General features: G+C 41.7%; 1 protein-coding gene across 3 annotated transcripts in view; it reads left to right on the forward strand.

Moving 5' to 3' along the window:
* The window catches only part of kremen1 (kringle containing transmembrane protein 1), a 63,959-nt gene that overhangs the window by 10,097 nt on the left and 33,813 nt on the right, over positions 1–20,049 (forward strand). For all 3 annotated transcript variants that reach the window (XM_014335692.2, XM_005928895.3, XM_005928896.3), the window contains exon 2: positions 14,236–14,398. In XM_014335692.2, the coding sequence (XP_014191178.1) occupies positions 14,236–14,398 (163 nt within the window). The remainder of the gene's footprint in view (positions 1–14,235; positions 14,399–20,049) is intronic.

A 20,049-nucleotide genomic window follows, 5' to 3' on the forward strand; every position in this document is an offset into this window, starting at 1 on the left:
TAATCTATCTATCTGTGTTTTGCATCTCTGAATTGTCAGAGCAATGACCTCTCAGCCCTCCAATATGAGCTTTGTAAGTCTTTGCCATGATCAGCTCAGTGTCCAGTTCAGTAGCATAAGAAAGAGACTTCAGATGGAGAGGTCAGGAGTTTAAATCACCTTGTTAATGCATATACTTTTTCAGTTTTCTCTTGACAGAAAATGTTTTGCTTTCTGTTTTTCTAGCAGCTAAAATGACAATGAAAGGCAACTCTTAAACACAAACCTTCTCTTGCTAGAAAATCCAATATTGGCATCCAAGTAATGTCCAAGAAGCATACCCAGAAGATCGCCGGGCTACATCTCTGATGTCTGTACATTGTTCACTTTGGAACTATTTTTTAGCCAACAGAACATGTTCAGGTATTTTGAATTATTGGCAAGTGGACGTACCCAGATTATGCAATCAGAACAAGGACACTTTGCAGCCACTGAATTAACCAACAGGTGATCAAAGTCCACGTCCTGCAGAATGTGTTCGTGAAAAACAAGCAGGCTAGCTTATTTAGCAAGTTATGAGTGGTAACATGTTAGCTTACAACACATTATGCATACAATTATTGTTTTCTAAAAAATGTAAAATTAGTTGCTCCCTTCACGTGTAATGTTTAATACAACTAAAATTAAAAAAAATCACTAAATAGTTTTATGCATTTTCAGACTGTCCCAAAAAATCATTTTGTTTCAAGCTGTTTTTATAATTTATTCTTACATTTTAATTTTAACTGATCAAACAGTCATATGTACACATAAAAGGTACACTGGTGTTGTCGATCTTCATAACCCAGAAAATTGAGCTTTCTACCTTGTGTTATTGTTCAACACAATTTGGAATCGCACAAATTAATTCATATTAGCGATTTGATGATTAGCATCAACGCAAGTCATGATCTTATCTTAAACATGGCGTAGCTATACTGCCTGAACCAAAGCAAACAAGAATTAAAAGTAAAACAAAAAAAAATGGTCATAGAAGATATACAAAAGAGTCTTTTACTTATATAGCATTCAAGCAGGACGTTTTTAAAGTGTTTTCTAAGATTCACACAAACACTGATGCACTTTGAAGGATGCCTCAAGGGCAATTCAGGCTTTGGTATCTTGCCCAAGGATACTTTGGCATGCAAACTGGGGGAATCAGGGATTGATCCACCAGTGGACGACCTGCTCTACCACCTGAACCACAGCTGCCTCAATGTCACTTGAATGTTGGGTGTTTTTGATAACGCCTCCTTTGTTTTTTGGGAGTTTTTTTCAGACGGACCAAATAACTAGTTGCAGGATTTGTTGTAAATTTTAACCGTGAGGTAGATCGAAATAAATATTTACACCAGCTCTCTGGTGACGCTAGATGAGAAGAAAGAAGAATTCACATTTACTTTGAAGCCACACATAGAGCCCAGAAAGTCTGAGTTTGCACTTCTTAGCACACACATACTCAGCCTGTCTTGACTTGTGAAGACAGGTCAAAATTTTGAAGAATTCCTTCATTTACTTGGCAAAAACTAAGGTGAATCTGACTCATAGTTTGGAACATGTTGCAAATGTGTGCTTCTGTGACAAGTTGCTGCTGATGGAGTTCCTGTTGACCTCTGGGTGGTGCCCTGCGAAGGTCAAGTTGTGGGTGATACCCTTGTTCTCCAGTGCCAAGGGACTGGATCGCCTGTAAAACCATAAGCACTAAGAGAGAGAAACAGAGAAGAAACAGACCCGGTTATTATAAACACAATCATGCTTATTATCGTGCCACTCTGATTCTCGTCCTGTCGTGTTCAAAGGCTTACATTCCTTTGATCGAAGCACCTCAGTGTGTGTCGTTCCTCAGTCACTGCACTTCTCTTATTAAGCTTCTGCTGAGTGAAGCTCTTTCATTTCTCCTGCACCCTGTGCAAATCACCACCTGCTCTGGCGGTTGGCCGGGTGACCCATCATGCAAAACACCCAGACCTGTTCCAGCTTCAGGATTTATGATGGCAAGGGAAGTACATGGATAACCCCCTCCCCCCACAGGTGACAAGGCGTGACAGATGCAGCAGTCATATTAATTACAAACTGTCCCCAAACAAAGTGCTGAGAGGTTGAGTGTGTCACCCCAGTCCCTGATCCACGGAGGCGGTCCTGTGAGACAACATGGAATTAAGCTGTCAAGCTGCTGCTGGTTGTACACAACTGTCAGGCTTTAAAGAGATAAACAATGTTTAGGTGGGAGAGTGCACTCATGTGGTCAGAGTACTGGTTTGTGAGGTTTTGTTGCTCAAAGGTCAGTTGAGACCAGTCAGAGTATTTTGCTGAATGGCTGTGACATGTTGGTTTTGGACTGTGAAAAGTGCTACCTTATTCTTTCATAACTCCCTTCCGTCTCAAAGTGTCTGGATTGTTCTCCAAGTTGTCTTTCTTCGTCTCTTGCAACTGATTCACGTCTCCTCCCATTTTAATGCTATTATGCATGAGCCGTGTTGCCTGGCCGCTTCGTGCGCCTTGACATTTGCGTATGCATGAGGAGGCCCACTCCAGTCAATGCAGAGTGACATTCTCCCTCAGCTTTGCTGGTGCTCTCTGCTGCAGTCAGAGCCCATCAGCTGGAACACACTCCAGGGCAAGAGGGTAAATCAAATACTCAGAAAACAGTAATGAAATACTATAGAGCCTTATGTTCTATGAATTCTATTAACTCTCAAACAAACAATTGTTTTCATTATCAAAGCTCAGTTTAATTCACAGAGAATGGGATTTTAAAGGAGGTTTAAGGCCCCGGGGATGAAGTGGCTGATGCATGAAAACATTACACAAAATATAACTTTTTGCCACAAAGCTGGATTTATATTATAATGACGTGAAGCGAGCGTTATCAGCTCTGGCTGTGTTGATAGAATAGAAGTGCAGCTTTGCTATCATCTAACAGCTTTCATTGGCTGATGTATTGTTTCCACATTTCAAGGAGAACCGGGGATAAAAACTATTAGCCTTTGGTTTGATTTATTTTGGTCGTGGCCCAGAACCATACAAACCAGCTTCCTGTCTCAGTATTTGTCTTTTTCAACTAGTATGACTCTGACATAGTATGATTAAGGTAAATTAGCTGTTTTTCTTTCTTTGAATCAAACGTGTTCCAAACGTCTTTCTAGTGATAGGCTGGGTGTTTTTTTTCAAAAAATCTCCACAGGCTGAGTTTCAAAGCAACCATGTATTTTTGTGGTGTCACATGCAGTTTGGAGTTTTGAGAAGCGTAACCAAGAACATAACGGGAGGATATTGAATTGCTACTGTGTGAGACATGACCTGTCCGGCGAACTTTAGTTCTTTTTATACTGTAGTTATGGTTGGGCCAGGGCCACTGAGGTCTGTGTTCTACTGCGGTAGAGTAATGGAAACCACTTTAAATAAATAGAGCGTAATTTTGCTGCTGAGCCTCGGGGTCTGGTTTGTGTCCAGCTGCAGTAGTTTGTGGCCGAAGAGGCAAATTTTCACCTTTCTTCCCTTTGCAGGAAACGCCCACAGCAAGTGACGATTTGACAAGGCCGAGCAAGTGGACATGGCTAAGTGGACAGAGCAAACATTTGGACAAGTGAAGGGAGCAAGCATAGCTAAGCAGACTGAAAACAAAGGAACAAAGCCAGCAGTGGACAGAGCTAAGAAGCCATGACAGGGAATCTGAGAGTGCAGAACAGAAGCTGGGAAACATGAAACGTGTGGTCTTTTTAGGAATATGGAAATAAATTAACACAAGCCGTAAAGCTCTGATATTAGATAACCCCATGAAAAGTAGTCCCAACTCAATGCTTTGAGAATGTGAGATTTTTTGCATTCTAAAGTCTTTAATATATACACTCTAACAAACAGACATAAAAATTATTTACACTCTCTACAAAAAATGGCGTTTTACTCCAAGACATATTATAAGGTTAGGGTTCTTCTTGTTCACCGTAGGTTACCTGAGCTTCAAAAGTTCAAGGACTTCACTTTAAAAGTGCAGAGGAACATCTCTGTCCACCGTTTTCACAAACCACCATTGTCCCTCAAGCCGTGGAGCCGATCATATCCCATTGCACTGCCTTTCAAAGAGGCTTCGAGTCAAAAGGGATGTAACTCAAGTCGCCAGGAGGCCCCGATATAGTTGTCTGTCCTGCAGCAAAGGTGAATACAGCTCTCAGAGGTGAACACAAAACGGGCTGGGTCTGCAGTAGCCTACGTGGCACCAGCCCACGACCCACACCGACCGAGGAGTGGTCACACTTGGCCAATGCCATGAAACAAAATCCACTGGCCCTCAATAGATCCTACGTAATGGATCCCCTTCTTAGTGAGGCCGGTGGGATACCCCCTGTCTGTTACCAGAGCCATCTGGTTCCCAGTACTCCTGCTCTTCCCACAGCCGCACCAACCACAATGAAAAAGATCGCTTTCACAGTCAAGATCAGGAACTGGAGACGTGGCTAGTTAAAAGGGGGCTTATGTTGAACATTGCGGTCCCCACTGTAGCAGTCCATTGTGCTCTTGTTATTGTGTCCTTCTAAGTGCACTCAATTGCGGTCTGACAGCGTTTTGTGATTTCATGCGGTGGAAATGTGCTTTATTAATTCTCCGACCTGGTCATACAGGCAAGATAATTACACGAGAAAAATTTAAACAAGTCAAGCAAAATCAAAAGTCAGCTCAAATAAAGGTGTCCTTTGGCGAGGTCATTGTTCTGAGGCCTAAAACAGGCAGTATTTGCACCAGTGTAGCAAGGGATTAGCGCAAAATGTCCTGAGTAGGCTGAAGATGAAGATGTTCTCTTCATTGTAAACACATTTAAAGTGTAAAAAATCTAAACATGACGAAGAATGTTGAAGGAAACGTCCAGTTCCTCCATCTGTAGTTTAGAAAGATAGAAAAAACAAACACGCTGAGGCCTTTATTCATATGTGTTTACCACTCTGCAAATGAGCATGTTGGAGATTCATTGAATACAGATGGGTGCATGTTTGCGCTCCACACATGGAGTCTGTTAATCCACCAGTGTAAACAAGAAGTAAAAGTTGCCCAAACCTCAGTATTCAGTATAGATTGTGTCCATTTTGTCCACGCTGGCATCCTCGAGTACGCTTCTTGTTGTCCGCAGTTTCCAAAGCACGAACAAAATCCTGTTTTTGTCTGTTTTAGCTACATATAATGACAACATGTGGTCCTAAGCTTCACTCAAACACTAGATTAACTTAAGCCCCATTTCCAGTAACCATGTTGTTCCATTTCTGGAGGCCACACTTACCGAATATCTACACTAAGTGGCAGACAACATATTTTGTTTTCTACTTTTCAGAGCAATAAAATGAAGCATTTCGACAGCTCATTATCCATTTGGGTAAGCTTTAAAACAAAAACATTGTGTCTATAATTGCAGCTTCTTCAATATGAGAACTATTTTCTTTTCAGGAGGTTTTTTTTGGTTTCATATCAAAGCAGGACTTGGAGTTAGCAAATGTTTCTTGGAATTTAGGGATTTTTCTGACTAATCTGTTACTTTAAGAATAATTATATAGAAAATAAATAAAAGAAACAAAGCACAGTAAACATTGAGTAATTGACCCAGATATTCAGATGTGACAAATGTCCTTAGCTTATAAAGTATTTTATTGGCAAGAAGAAAAGGCTTGTTTCAGATATTATGTAATAATACTATATAATAATATAAAACTACTGGAAAAAATAGAGACAATAACCACCTGTTTAGCTACTCTGGTCTGTTAGCTCTATCTGAAACAGATATGGAATATCCCTCCCTACTTACTGGCATCGATTTCTACAGTCCCCAAATTAAATTTTTGTGTCATGTATGACTGCTGGCAACAAAAATGTTCCACAACAGGAAATGACCAATCAAAACAGTAGAGCAGAAATCTATAAACTCTCTTCAAAGCAGAAACAAGTAAGTGTTCTGCCAGAAGAAAGCTGGATACTGTCCTAAAAAAGTTCTTCAAAACATAAGGGGATCCAGCTTCCTCTCGCTTTACGTCCCGATTCGCTCAACGAGAAAATAAACATTCTTTTTTAATAATGATGTCTGTTAAGGATAAACAGGAAAATGGGCTGTGTTTTTGATCTGGTTTCGCAGTTATTTTTTTCCATTTGGTGTTTTTGGGTTTTTGCATTAGCAGGCCCTGTCACATTGATCCCTCTCCCTGAACCTGAGACATTTATTTATCCGAGTCTGACCTCGTCTTCTCTGGACCCTGTAATCACACAGGACCTCTGAGAGTGTGTGTGTTGGGGGATCACTAATGGCTGCACACAAATCCCTGCAACAGCTCTGACAGAACCTCAGCTCAAACAAAAACCACATATAATTTACATTCCTCAGATACCAGGTAACCTGAGCACAAACAGGACGATCGAAAACAGGTGTGTTTAGAGGCAACCCTTCCCATATTCCTTCATGGTTCACCTTTCTTTCAGGTGTAGTCGTCTGGCTTTCACGTTATCTTAAGGTGGCATACCTCACAGTGCAAAAGGTATCCCCAGATCATACTTATATATTTTCTGTCTCTTTGTGCTCTTTATTAAACTAGATTGTTTTGGTGTTTTAAAGTTATAATTATATGTTATATATATGTAGAGGTCTCTGCTTTCTGTTGAATAAAATATAAAAACAGATGGTACTTGCTTTTTGGAGCTAAAAAAATACCTATAAAAAATTTAGCAGCAGTATCTCTTTGCACAAATCACGCCCCAGTTATTTAAAGAAATCCACAAACCTTGTTTTGAGAAAATTTCTACAGGAACTGTTTTCTTTCTCTTGTCTATATTATCCAGATAAAAGAAGCATGGAATCAGCTAACAGTACATCTTAACCAAGGGGGATGCCTTAGTCTGCCATGTGTAGGTGAACGATACCCCAGATTAGATCAGATTAGCAGTTCAGTTCAATTAGTTTAAATCCAAATGTAGTTACCCTAAGGTGCTTTATATTGTAAGGTAAAGACCCTACAACGCAAGACCCCCTAAGAGCAGGCACTTGGTGACGCTGGGAAGGAAAAACTCCCTTTAACAGGAAGAAAGACACTGTAGAAGAAAGCCAGAGATTAATAATAATAACTAATGATTAAATACAAAGTGGTGTATCATGGTGCATCATGGGAAGCAACGTAACTAAGGGAGGATTCAGGGCCACGTGATCTAGACCTAGGAGCTATGAGCTTTATCAAAATATACATTTTTAAGCTTAATTTTAAAAGTAGTCTCCAGAATCCCAAACTGAAAACTGGTTCTGTGCAGAAGAGGGACCTGAAAGTTGAAGAGTCTGCCTCCCATTCTACTTTTAAATTCTCTAGGAACCACAAGTAACCCCGCAGTCTGATAGCAAAGTGCTCTGTTGGGGTGATATGGCACTATGAATCCATTAAGATAAGATAGGGCCTAATTATTTAGGATATATATAAGGATTTCATGGTTTGCGGCTTTTGTGCTACTGCGTCATAAATTCTGGAAAGAGATCATGCTCTTTTTTTTAAGCGCAACTAATCAAGTGCCATAGCAGTAGATGGTCAGCACTAAGGCCAGAGGACTTGAATTCGAGGTAGACTGGCTCCACTAAGGCCAGAGGACTTGAATTCGAGGTAGACTGGCTCTTTAATGAGCTGAAGCCCCGCTGGCCGCAAAGCTTACACAGTGTTACTGCAAACTGATTACTGCCTTTGAAAGATCGGTCTATTGTGAGCAGAGGCGTTAGGGAATTGACAGACGTGCACTCAAACATGCAAACATGTTAGCTCACACACACACATGCACACCCTCAGTGGGCGATATCTACAGTACAGCGATGAGTGGGTGAGAATGGCATCGCCACAATGACACTGGCCCTACCACTGAAGGAACAAAGGAGCCTGTGTGCATGTGTGTGTGCAAGTGTGTGTTCGTCCTTCCTTCCCTCCACATCGGATCCATCTTAAAATACTGCGGCTGCTCGACTGATGAAAATTGCTCCCTTTCATTCTTATGTAAGTGCATGTGGGGTGAAAGTAGGGGTATGGGGGGGGGGGGGGGGGGGGGACTGGAATTGATGTGGGTAGGAGCTCAGATGCATGTTTTGTCACTGCATATGTTTATCTGAGCATCTGACAGTACAAGTTGACTGGGAGATCATTTTACCATCCATTTACAGGCAAAACAAAAAGAAGAGAGGGAGCTTAAAATACCCCCATGTGAGTCAAACATGGCCATTAGCAACAGTGAGCCATCATGACTTGAATCACGAGCCTTAGATCCTCTGGTTATCAAAGGCTGCCTGCAACGAGGAACCCATATGGGTCGTGTGTTTTTCTTCATCGAAGGCACGCATTAGAGGGACATATTTTCTCTCCCTTAAGCCCTGCATCAGTTGTTTGTTTGCTGGTAAAGGGCTCCAGCACGCAGCTGCACCACAGAGCTGTTCTGGAATGAGATTTGTACCTTGAAACTCAGACCCCTGGCACTGGGCTGTGTGTTTGCTGTTAATTTTACAAGCCTGGGCTTTGTCAGCCCTGTCTATAACACGGGGAAGTGCAAAATAAACCAAGTGTTCACTTCACTGGTGCAGTGGAGAAGAAGAAGAAAATTAGAGCCTGGGTTAACTATCTGTGGTATCATAAAAGCGGTCTTTGTCCCACCCTGATTTACTCTGTGTTTGCCTGTCTGTTTTTCTCTCTTCTTTCTTTTCTGCTTAATTTTGCTTCCCTTGCCATCGCTCTGTCTTTCACAATCCTTCCTGCCGTCTCAGTGCTCTGCTCTAATTTGCAGTTTTGTTTAATTTAAGATGGATCGATCCCAGACGGCCTAATTGTGCACCTTGGAAAGCTCAGCATCTCTATCTCTGCTTCCTCTATGTCCTCACTTAAAGTGCCTGCTTTCTTCTGACTGCAAAAGTCATGTTTACTGTGATGTCTGGAGCTGGTTTAGAGCAGGTTCAGTGGCATGTGTTGAGTATGCAGGAGATTTCACCTTCTGTTTGTTTAACCCTGTAACCTCTGTTTTCTCATCATATGGAAAGGGAACTAAACTAAAGACAAAGTATTGAAGAATCAAAGGCAGTGTTAGAGTAAGTACGTTTTTATTGTTTAGAAATACTGACTCTTTTTTTTTTCTTTTGGCACATGTTGACTGTGATTAGAGGAAATGGTAAGGAAGTCCCTGGGGGAGGTAATTGAATAAAACACCCTATCCACCCTCATGTCAGCCTAGTTGACAGGCCCCTGATCTCAGTATTTTGCTAGCAACTTCCCTCAAGGGTTTCAGTGAGACTCTAAATGTCCTTTACGTCACTGACAGAGTTTGTAGCCCATCCGTCACTCCCTGAACGTCTGCCAAGTGAAACTCAAAATCGTCCCACATAGTTCCATCCTTGTTCATTTCCAGAGCCAAAGCTAACCTCGTCAGTCTGTGCTGTATTTTATCAGATATTAATTTGGCCTCTACAGGAAACCCTGAAAAGACGGATGCATTATCTTCTTCACTAATTTTGTTGATTGATTTTTTTCAAAATTGCTTTAGACAACACTAAGTTAGGGGGCCTTTGAGTAGATTGGGGTAAAAATAAAATACTTGTATGCTTTCCTTTTTTTTTGCCTCAAGCAACTTCAAACAAAGGGGATTTTGGCAGAGCACCCAACCCACCAGCAGATTACACTCTTTCCATTACAGAACTAAATAATAGGGGCTGCACAAAAATGAGATGGGGCTGCGTTTTATAGGTGCTACCCAGAAACTTTGGCAGGGAGTCCTGTGGCTACTGTGGTAGTGAACACGGGGGGTGGTGCAGTGGCGTTTTTTTTGCAGGAAAAGTGGTGGTGGAGGCTATTTTAGGAGTGAATGAGCTTTTGGTTTATGACCTGGTTATCTGAGGCTACAACCTATGACAAAAGCAAGGAATGAAAAGGGGGACTGTAAATAACCATTTAGAAGTCATTGTCTGCAGATTTACCTACTTAGAGGCATCTGTTCTCATCGCTTTGCTTTTTTCTTTGCACTTGCATTGACCCTTGCATGAGGGTGCTTTTAAAAGAAAAACCTCTCAAGCAAGGAGGTGAGGTGTGGTCCATTAACCGCTGAGCTGCCTCCTCTTAGAAGTCACTGACTTCTCCGAAGCATCTTCTAACTTCATTAAAGCAGCCGTACTAAACGTGCGACTGTCAATTTGCCTTTCTGTGATCTTCTGAAATTTACATGTGGATTGAGGATGCTGTTGTACAAAAGGGGAACCACACTTGTGTTACCACCAGCTGTGTCGCCTCTGAAAAGAACCCTGTAACCCCACACATCTGGCCCAGTTTGGCCAACATTAATGGCAACCAGTGCAATGCACTGTATTAATCATGTGTCATTTCTGTCATCTTTGTTTGTAGACTTTGAAACAAAACTTTGAAACATTGCACACATTCTGCGGGCTGCCTCCAGTTTTTGAGCTTTGTTAGTGCCTGAACAAATTGGTTTTAGTCCGTAATACTGTACATGCTTACTTCTATCATAAACTCATTTTGTGTAATGTTGTTATAGGGGAAATGTTGCTCACGCAGTAAGCCTGTTTTGCTGTCCCCTGAGTCCAAAGCATGTAATAAAGATGGAAGGAAGCTCTTTATGTCAACCCTCTGTGAGGAAGCAGTTGTCTGTAATTATCGCTGCTTTTCATCCCTCCTAGCAAACACAACAAATAAGTGCTCTCGTGTGACCGGGCAACATGTTTCAGAGAAACTATTTGTTTGTTTGTGTTCTTGAGATCACACGACCACAGCCCCATACTGTTTTTGTCGCTTTTCCTCACCCATCTTTTTTGGAGCATCAAGTGGATTTCGAGTTGCAATGTGGAAAGCATTAGCCTCAAATCCCAGCAAATATAATAACAGGGCGATTAGTTCTCTCTCTCAGTGATTTTCTCCAGTTTGTGTCTTTTTTTTTTTTTTGCCTCGTTGCTGGGGTGGTGCTGTATTTTGTGAGCACAGGGCTTGGTCAAGGGCGAGTCCTCCTCTTCTCTTTCCCGGACTTTTTCTATTTGTAGATCTGCATGTATTTTATTGGAGTTTTTTCCCCATTTTCTCTCGCTTTTATGCGGTGGTGGTTCTGTTTCCCATCACAGTCTATGATGAAACCACAAGAAAGCCCGGGGCCTTGTGACGAGAGCGCAACAGTTGCTTGGTGACAAGTAAGAGGGTGTGAGGAAAGGGCTGGGTGTGTTTGGAGGGGAGTGGGCCTGAAGTGGCGAAGAGCCAATCAGTGGATGAGCTCTTCCTTTTCTGGAGGACAAGGATAAAGGGTCCATACTTACGCCGTTCCAATGCAAAATTGGCCTTTTCTTTTTAGTGTGATAGATGTGTGGGCATCCGCAGGGCTTTTAAATGGGCCATTCATCTTTACGATGGCCTCACTTATATCAGAGTCCTTGCAGATCTGTTACTTCCCATTCCCACCACAAGCAAATGATGCCTCAAAACCACATGGATCAACCCCCTACCCTCCCACCCCCATCTCTGTAACAGTGGCAAAACGCTGCCATATTTACCCTCTCATCCTGGAAAGCTAACTTGGCCACAGCGGTGCGGGATGTTTGCCAGCGGCAACCCATTCCAAGCGGACCATGTGCAGACAAGCAATGCTTCATCCTGAAACTCAAGAGGAAAGTTTCCTGAAGGAGGAGAAGAGAGAGAGATGGAAGACATTTGCAAAGTCATTTGGCTCTTTCTTTTTGATACAGTGCATTGAGCAGCTCTGCATGCAGCCAAGTTCGGTCAGTTTAATGCTCACTCTGTTTGAGGAGAAGATATTTGAAGGACGTGAGCTCATTTGGGATGCAGTCAGTTGCCCTGTCCCTCCTGATGTTATCCTCTTTGACTTGTGGAGTAACAGCCATGATTGCTTTTGGGGAGCAGTGACTCATAATTGCTCTCGTCCTGCTGCCAAAGTCTCAGAAGTAGTGTTTCCCTGTCTTTTTGTTGCTATGACTGCCAACATCCAAAAGATTGTAAATACAACATAAAATCATCATATGAGTCCCATTTTACCAAATGAGGATACGTTACATTAAGAATAATTACCAAGATAAGTGTTGAAGCAGAGCAGCCAGCATTGATCCTGAGAAAAAGACCCCCCCGCCAGAAGTACTTATAAACTCTGCATCTGTTTGCAGGTGCATCTTTTGAGGCCTGAGAAGTGAGCATTATTTAATATGCCTCGTCTGTCCTCTGGATGTCAGCCTGATGATAACTTGTTTCCTCCACTCATCTCATAGCTCCCCTATGTAAGGTTGGCAAGTGCATGACCCCCACTGAAACACCATTAAGCTGTTTTTCCAATTTTATGGAGTCGTGTTCTGCCTCAGCCGCTCTCAGGTGGATTTACGATCTGCTGGTTGATATCCTTGCATGCCAAGACAGTATTAATTTGCTAAGAGAGAAGGGAGCCATTTACAGACAATAGAGTGGCATCATAATTGCAGGAACCTGACACCCTGCAGCTCCTTGCTGCTGTTGAACTGCTGTCAGCCAGACGATGAATAGCTGATAAGCTTGACTGAACAACACAGCCGAAACAACTTTAATTAAAATCAACTTTGGCTGACGCACTGAGAGCAGTCGGGACGCTGATTTACTCTAAATTAAGTGTTAGCACTATTTTGTGGTGGATGCAAGAAGCTGGAATGCATGTTTGCGTGCAAACTAACTGCTGTAAATATCGCACAGCATGCTGCAGAGTATGGGAAGCTAATTATAAAAGATATGAAACTTTAACGACACTTAGTTTTAGTGTAAGTAACTTAATCGTACATTTATTTACCGCTTCACGTGTACCAATAACACGCAGAGGGTTAACTTGGAAGTTCATTGATCTACCACAGAAAATAACTTTTTATCAGTGCTGCTCAGCTCTCCTTATCTGTGCGACTAGCTCAGAGAACCAGCAAAGAACGGACCTGGCAACTGACCACAGAAGTAACGTTTAAAGTCTGTGAGGGTAAAGCATCCCCAAAGAAATGCTTATCTGTGTCAGTTGAAAGAGAACGACAGAAAAGCAACGGCAGAGAAGAAGCGAGTAGACGATAGCGAGAGAGCAGAACAGATGACAACACACCAGAGAGGAAGTTGGGAAACTTTGGATTGAAAAGAGAATATGAAAGAGCCTTGGAGCACAGCTGGCTCTCCAAGGGGTATAATGACTGTCATATTGCAGTGCATTAGGTCATACTCAGCCCAGACAGCTTAGCTTGATAAAAGGGGCCGGTCATTGGCGAACCACATACATAGCAACAAGACCCCATGGAGACGAGCCAAACAACAAAGTATTGTTTGCTCCTCATTAATGTTTGACTGACAGGCAAGAAGTAAAACTGTTGTGATATTTATGTGTGCTCTTCTTCTTTGTGGAAATGTCAACTTGTTGCTCTTGCAGCATCTTTTGCACCTTCTGTTTACACAAAAATGAATGCCATACCTGTACACTGGGAAGCCTGTTTTGATCCCCACATATTAAAGAAAACGGGTTTCCTGATCTATCAGCCATTCAAGTTACGAGCATTTACGTCATCTGTAATCAAAACAGTCACACAATAAATTAATATTTTCCATTGTAATGCAATCAAAAGAGGAATTCAGTTGTAGCTGTTAAAGCTCTCTTGACAGGATCCCCCCCGAGGCTTACTGTGATGAGCGGTGATAGCTCATCATCGTTCCATCAGCCGTTGTTTATTAGAATTCCCTTTTCAGCGAAGAAAAGCTCTGAACCAGCCATTGTTTGCCTTGGGAACCCGGCTTTCTCTTTTTTTCTTGCGCTTAGCCAGATGGTTGTTATACACTTCCTCAAAATTCAATCCATATTTGCTTTTGCTACATATCTGCAGGGTCTTTTCTTTTCTTTATGCTCGTGTGTTTGCATTAATTGAAACAGTGTTGTCATTGATCTTGCTTTAACATTTTTTTGGTCAGAGTTTAAAATGTATGGAGCCTGGGCAAAGAATATAATTATTCCAAACTTTTCGTCTATAATCATTCCAAAGACATTAAAAAATTTAATTGCACAAGTAAATTTCACAGTCCAGATTCTCAATAAAGCAGGACACATGTGCGGCTGAGTTTTACGCGCCTGTTTAAAAGCTTTCTCCAAGTGTTTGATTTTCAGTTTAATACATGGCTAATTCCTTACTGCAAACATTAGAGGCTGCTTTATAATCGTAGTTCACGTTCTCTCTCTCTCTTTTTACAGAGTGTTACACTGCCAACGGAGAAGACTACAGGGGCTTCCAGAACCAGACCAGCCTGCATGGGGGTAAACCTTGCCTTTTCTGGAATGAGACCTTCCAGCACCCTTACAACACCCTCAAATACCCGAATGGAGAAGGAGGTCTGGGCAGCCATAACTACTGCAGGTGAATATTTTACTTTCCACAGAACCATGGAGCCATAACTTTAATTTCAGTGGTCACTGGGACATAAAAACTGCAGAATCAGACCCAATGAAAAATCCCTCAAAAAGTTGGTTGACTTTACCTCAAATTTGAAGTTTATATAGCTTTTACAGTAAGTTAGTCATCTGCTATACATGCACGCAGTTTCACAACATAAAAGCTTCGTTCGTGACACAATCCAGAACAGTATCTGTGTTCAGCTCAGCAGAGCACTGAGCAAATGCCATGCTAATTCACACTGTGGATAACAAGAAAAAGTTAAAAAGTACATTTTTACAAGATTAATGAGATGTTTGCCACCATCCACACAGCTGAAATAAAACACTGCGATCTGTTAATGCATAGAATTAAGAACTTAAACTCCAGTACATCACAAGATACAAATGTGACTAAAAAGCCTGAAGGAAAGGGATGTGCACAGTCGAATTTGTCTTCTTTCTTATCTCTTTGCTCACAAGCTCTCAGATTTCGCATTTTCAATAGAAGTATTTAGTTAGAAGAGAGTGGCATTGTTGTTTTCATCACAAAATATGAAGCTGCCGCCAGCAGCTGTCAGCTTGCTAACTGGGCTTAACACAAAGACTGGTAACAGGTGGAAACAAGTGGCCTGCCTTTGAGCAAAGGTAGCAAAAACCACTAATGAACACGTTGTATTCTGTTTGTTTCATCCTTACAAAACCGAAGCTCATGACCAGTAATTTCCTAGCCGGGAACCACTGCTCCAAAACTGTTTCTGTTCAACCTTTTTTCTTTTTATACCTTTGTTACTCTAAATCCAGGATGGGCTCACTTCCCTCAGAGGTCACACTCACCTCAAAGTGACCTGTGCATCCATAAATTGATTTAAGTGATTAATAAATAAGGCCTGATTTCACAAATGCAGTTTCTGATCTTTTGTTGACAAGGATTTCAGCGTCTAGATGTAGAGCTAAGGGTAAAAGTTCATTTAGGCATTTCTCTGCAAGCTTCACTCGTTTCCACACACAGCCTTTTGAGCAAGCTTTTCTGGCGGTTGCCTGGAAGAATAACAAATTTTTCCCTCATGCTGTTTGTTGTAAAGCAATCTTCTTTTGTGTTTCAGATCCATCAGATTTACCACAAAGTCCTAAGCTGTGGCTCACAGTCTAAGCCTACCAATTATATAAGCACTTATCTTGTTTTTGTTTATGATGATGATCATTTGTTATTGATTAGTAGCGCCTTAAAAAGTTTCTTTTCAATACTGCTGTTTGACGGAGCTTTGAACTTCGTGGACAAAGCACTTGACTTTGTGAAGAATTTAGAGTCATGTTGTTGTTGTCTTGCAAAGGGTTTAAACACCAGGGACCAGCTAAGACATTTGCCTCTGAATATTTTATATGTAGTACCAGAGGAGAACGTTTAGCCCTGTCACCGCAAGGACGCAAATACGCCTGAAGAGTTTGTGTAAGCAAATCTCTATTCCTCATCCCTGGAATGTGAAGGGACACAGTGGCTTTGGGTGTCTAGCAAGCCCTTTCTCTCCGTCAGTCACACTCCAAGTACAACTGTCAGTATTGCATGCACAACTGTCAAACTTGTGTATTTTCAGGGAGCCACACTCATTCGTGAGTCAGTTCAAATTCGCAGAGACGTCCAGAACAGTGGCTTGGCCCGGATCGCCCGGCCATAAGAAACAGAACACCCCTTCCTCCTCCTCCTCCCGGGCCCAAAGCCTCTGAAAGCCTCTCTATGTCATGGTTGTAAACTCATAACGGAACAATGCTTTCAAGTGGCACTGGACAGATTTGTTTTTACTTCAGCTGGATGGGAATTCGGGAGATTTATGAGCAGGATACATGCAGAGGATGGAGAAAAGCTTTCCTGCGTATTAGAAGCGTATTATGTCCAACACACCATTCAAAATGGACATCTTCATTTTTGGGATTTGGCTGTTTTCTTGGCCCCTGAAGCAGTAAGCAGACGTTCCAACTCATTGATAGCACGTAGCTTTGCTTCACTCACGACAGAGGGATTTCTGTCACTTAGGGCTGTAGCAACAACTGTTTTCAGAGACCCTCCTTGTAAGGAGTCACCCATCAGCATTGCTATGGGAAGCAAAGTGGCCTGTTCATTGTGGAAAGATGAGGGATGGCATTTTTGTCTGTACAAGGTCAAGCATTTGTGAATGTCTGTGCATGTTGTTGACTGCAAATGTTATGAACATACCCGCAGAAGAGGGAGTTATCCCACTGCATAAAAATGTGTAATGCTTGATTTGTTTGATCACAGAAAGCTGGCTCACGAGATGGATTTTTCCAGCCATGTGGGAAAGTGTCTTGGACATTGTTGCCCAATTTGAATTGTAAATCTCCTTATTTGCATGTGGTGCATCTTGCAATTCAAATTGTTTCCAGTGTTTCTTTAACCCTCTTTAACCTTCAGATGCTTTCTCATCTCCCTGACCTACCCATGTTTGTCTCTCCTCTAAGGTTTAGATTTTTGTCGACAGTTCTGGCTTGAAAACAAAGAGGTGGTAATCCTTGGACAAAAGGAGAAGTACCAGCAAGAAAATGGAGTAAAATGAGGAGAGCCAGGGAAATGTTGGCATGTCTAACTGTTAGGCCAATTGTAGTGTTAAGAGGTGAGAATTGAAGCCAGTGCCCAGGTGGAAAGTGTGAATCCAGGAATCATCACACATCTTAATTTTAACACACAGCTCCAAGCAAATATCAAGTTTTGTGAAGCAGAGAAGTAGAGGATTACAAACTGACTTTTAGTCCCATCATTGGCGTTTTTTCTGCTGGTGATTTATTGGAGAGGGCACCAGAGTGGTGCTGAAGAAAGAACCCTAACAGCCCCCACATTTCATTTTTATAGCCCGCTATAAAATATCCGAGTGAAAACAGGGGGAAACTGGGCAGAGGGGAAATGTCACATTATTCCCCTGCAAAGAAAGGAGCACAAAGCCTCAGGAAAAGGACAAGAGCTCTCATTTCTAAGCTGAGTCTTAGCAAGGCAGTGAATATCACATCGCTAATTATCAGCCTGGTTGGATTTTGAGCTGATTTCTTGTTATGAAATAGATGTTAATTCTAACTCTTGGTGTTGAGCTCGGATGTTGCGTCCTAATAATTATGCAGTTTTACGCTTAAAAAAAGACACTTTTTTTTCAGACCTTAAGCACTTCTTTGACATTTTGGTGATACTTTGTGACTTTCATAAGAAGAGCATCACAGAAATAGAAATCCTGATTTATATTTCATTTGTTCGTTCTAATCCACTGTTCCTTAAGGGCTGCTATTGGACTGCATTAGTGTGAGGGTGTGAATTGCTTGAAGGTTCAGTGGGTGGTTGAATAGCTTTGCCATCCATTTGATGGCTATATATATGCAGGTGTGTGTGTACGGTAGGATTTATGAGTGTTCAGTATGGCTTCTAATGCTTTTCCCTTACATAGATGAGATAATGAAAATGCCAGAGTGAAAAGTGTTCCCCAAGTTGATTGTAATTGAATCTCCATGATGTCAGGTGCAAATTTGAGGTCAGACAAACTGCAGCCAAGTTGTCCACTGGTGGTATTACTTTATTGTGATCCCAAGGTGCTGCTTTGTTAAATTGAGGAAGTTAATAGAAGTGTCCCACAAGAAGATGTACATCAACATTATAGTAATATCAGAAGCATAGAAGGAACAAACTTCCTGTACTAAAATGTTCTCCTTATTTGAGCAGGTTTTTGTGTTCGGTTTACAGATGGTTTGGTTTCTTTTGTCTTCGTTTTGAGATGTTAAGAGATTTCTGCCTCCTTTCAGCGATGCACACCGCTGCTGGATATGTTTGGGGAACAATAATGAGCTCCTGATTGTATAGTATTATATCATAATCCACATTTTATCATTTTATCTGTGTCTCCAAGATGTAATTTGTTCTGTTCAGACTACTTTGGTGTGTGGTCCTATGTCCGGGTTAAATAATCTTTAAATAAGTGTATTAATATTGTGATACTTTATTTTCTTAAAACATACTCTCTATTTTTTTTTGCTGCCCTTTGCATTGCAGATCACAGCACGTTGTTGTCCTTGAAGCAATTAACTTCTGCCTTATACAGACTGATATTGACTGACCGATCTTTGCTGATGCCGGTGTTCATCTTTTGCAATGTTTTTGGAGTCTGAGTGAATACAAATAGTGGATTGGTCAATCTGAGTTATTTTGAAAAATCACTTTTGGAGCTAGGTGGTTTTAAAGTATTTCCTGCAACTTGGTTTGTGGTGTACAAAAAAGTTAACAGTGTGTTAATCAGCAGCAGTGTCCTGTTTCCTCAGGCCTCACTGTCAACAGCTTTCATTTGGGTATGTTTTGTGCTGAAGAAATTGTTTAAACAAAAACTGATCTGCTGATTACCCAAAGCAGTGACGACTGTTTATCTCAAAGCATACACCAGTCAGCCACAACATTAAAACCAATGACAGATGAAGTGAATAACACTGATCATGTGGTCGCAATGCAAATTATCTGCTGGGAAACCTCAGGTCCAGGCAGTCATGTGGATGCTACTTTCACACGTACCCCACCCCCTCTCGCTACACACTGGGACAATGCTCCCAGCCACACTGCAAAAATGCTCCAGAAGGGTTTGAGGAACATGGCCCGGCCTCCAGAATCCCCGGATCACACTCCGATTGAGCATCCGCAGGATGTGCCATAACAGGCCAGAGCCACAGAGGCCCCACCCTGCAACCCACAGCACCCAAAGGATCGCGTGCCAACATCCTGTTGCCAGACACCCAAAGGCAATCTTGTGTCCATGATCCAATCAGACCAAACTGTTTTTGTGGGCTCACATCCCCTATGCATTATAGGCAGGAGGTTTCAATGTTGTGGCTGATCAGTATATAGTTTCTGTTGCTGCTGTGAGTGCTGTGAAATCATTTCATTTCCCTTAAACATATCAAATCTCAGAAACTGATATTTTCCAGGCACGTTTAAACCAAGCTTATTGACATATAAGATATGAATAAAAGTAAGGTAAAAAAGTATGAGGCTGGTTTACCAGCAAGACAGGACACGGGAAGATCACAACTTCACATTTAGCACAAGTAGACCATGAGAGAGCAACAATAGACAGTAGACTATACATATCAGCCTACAACTGACAAGCCCTCTTCTTCAATACATGCATTCATGGAGCACAGCAGCGGGCAGCAGTTTGCATGCTAAATCATCCAAGTCAATTAAAGAGTCTTCTCTCAGGCAGTAAATTGCCAGACTCTGATCTGCTGTTGACCTCAAATCCCTATCCAGACAAGCCTCTCGCCACCACTGTGCAATCAGCATTTCTCCACTCTCCAATTCGGCAAAATGATGAATGCGACTCTTTCAAGTTTTTTTTTTTCCATATCTTCAATTGTTTAAACAAAAGTCACTGTAGAATCGCGAGTTTATCTCATGAAAAAATGTTAGGACGTTTCATTTCCAGATTTCCAGAATTTGAAAACATAGTCTGAAGTAAAGGATTTCTTTTCAGTAGTTACGTGCAGTTTCCGTGCCAGGCATCATACATTTTGGGACTAACGTAAAGGAAACCTTTTGAACAGCAGCCAGCTAACAACAGCTGTTTTTCTCAGTCTTCGTCTGTAAGGCCCTCTTTCCTT

The sequence above is a fragment of the Haplochromis burtoni genome, unplaced genomic scaffold (genome assembly GCF_018398535.1).
Source record: "Haplochromis burtoni strain Fernald_Lab_line unplaced genomic scaffold, NCSU_Asbu1 Contig_111, whole genome shotgun sequence".
Classification (NCBI taxonomy): domain Eukaryota; kingdom Metazoa; phylum Chordata; class Actinopteri; order Cichliformes; family Cichlidae; genus Haplochromis; species Haplochromis burtoni.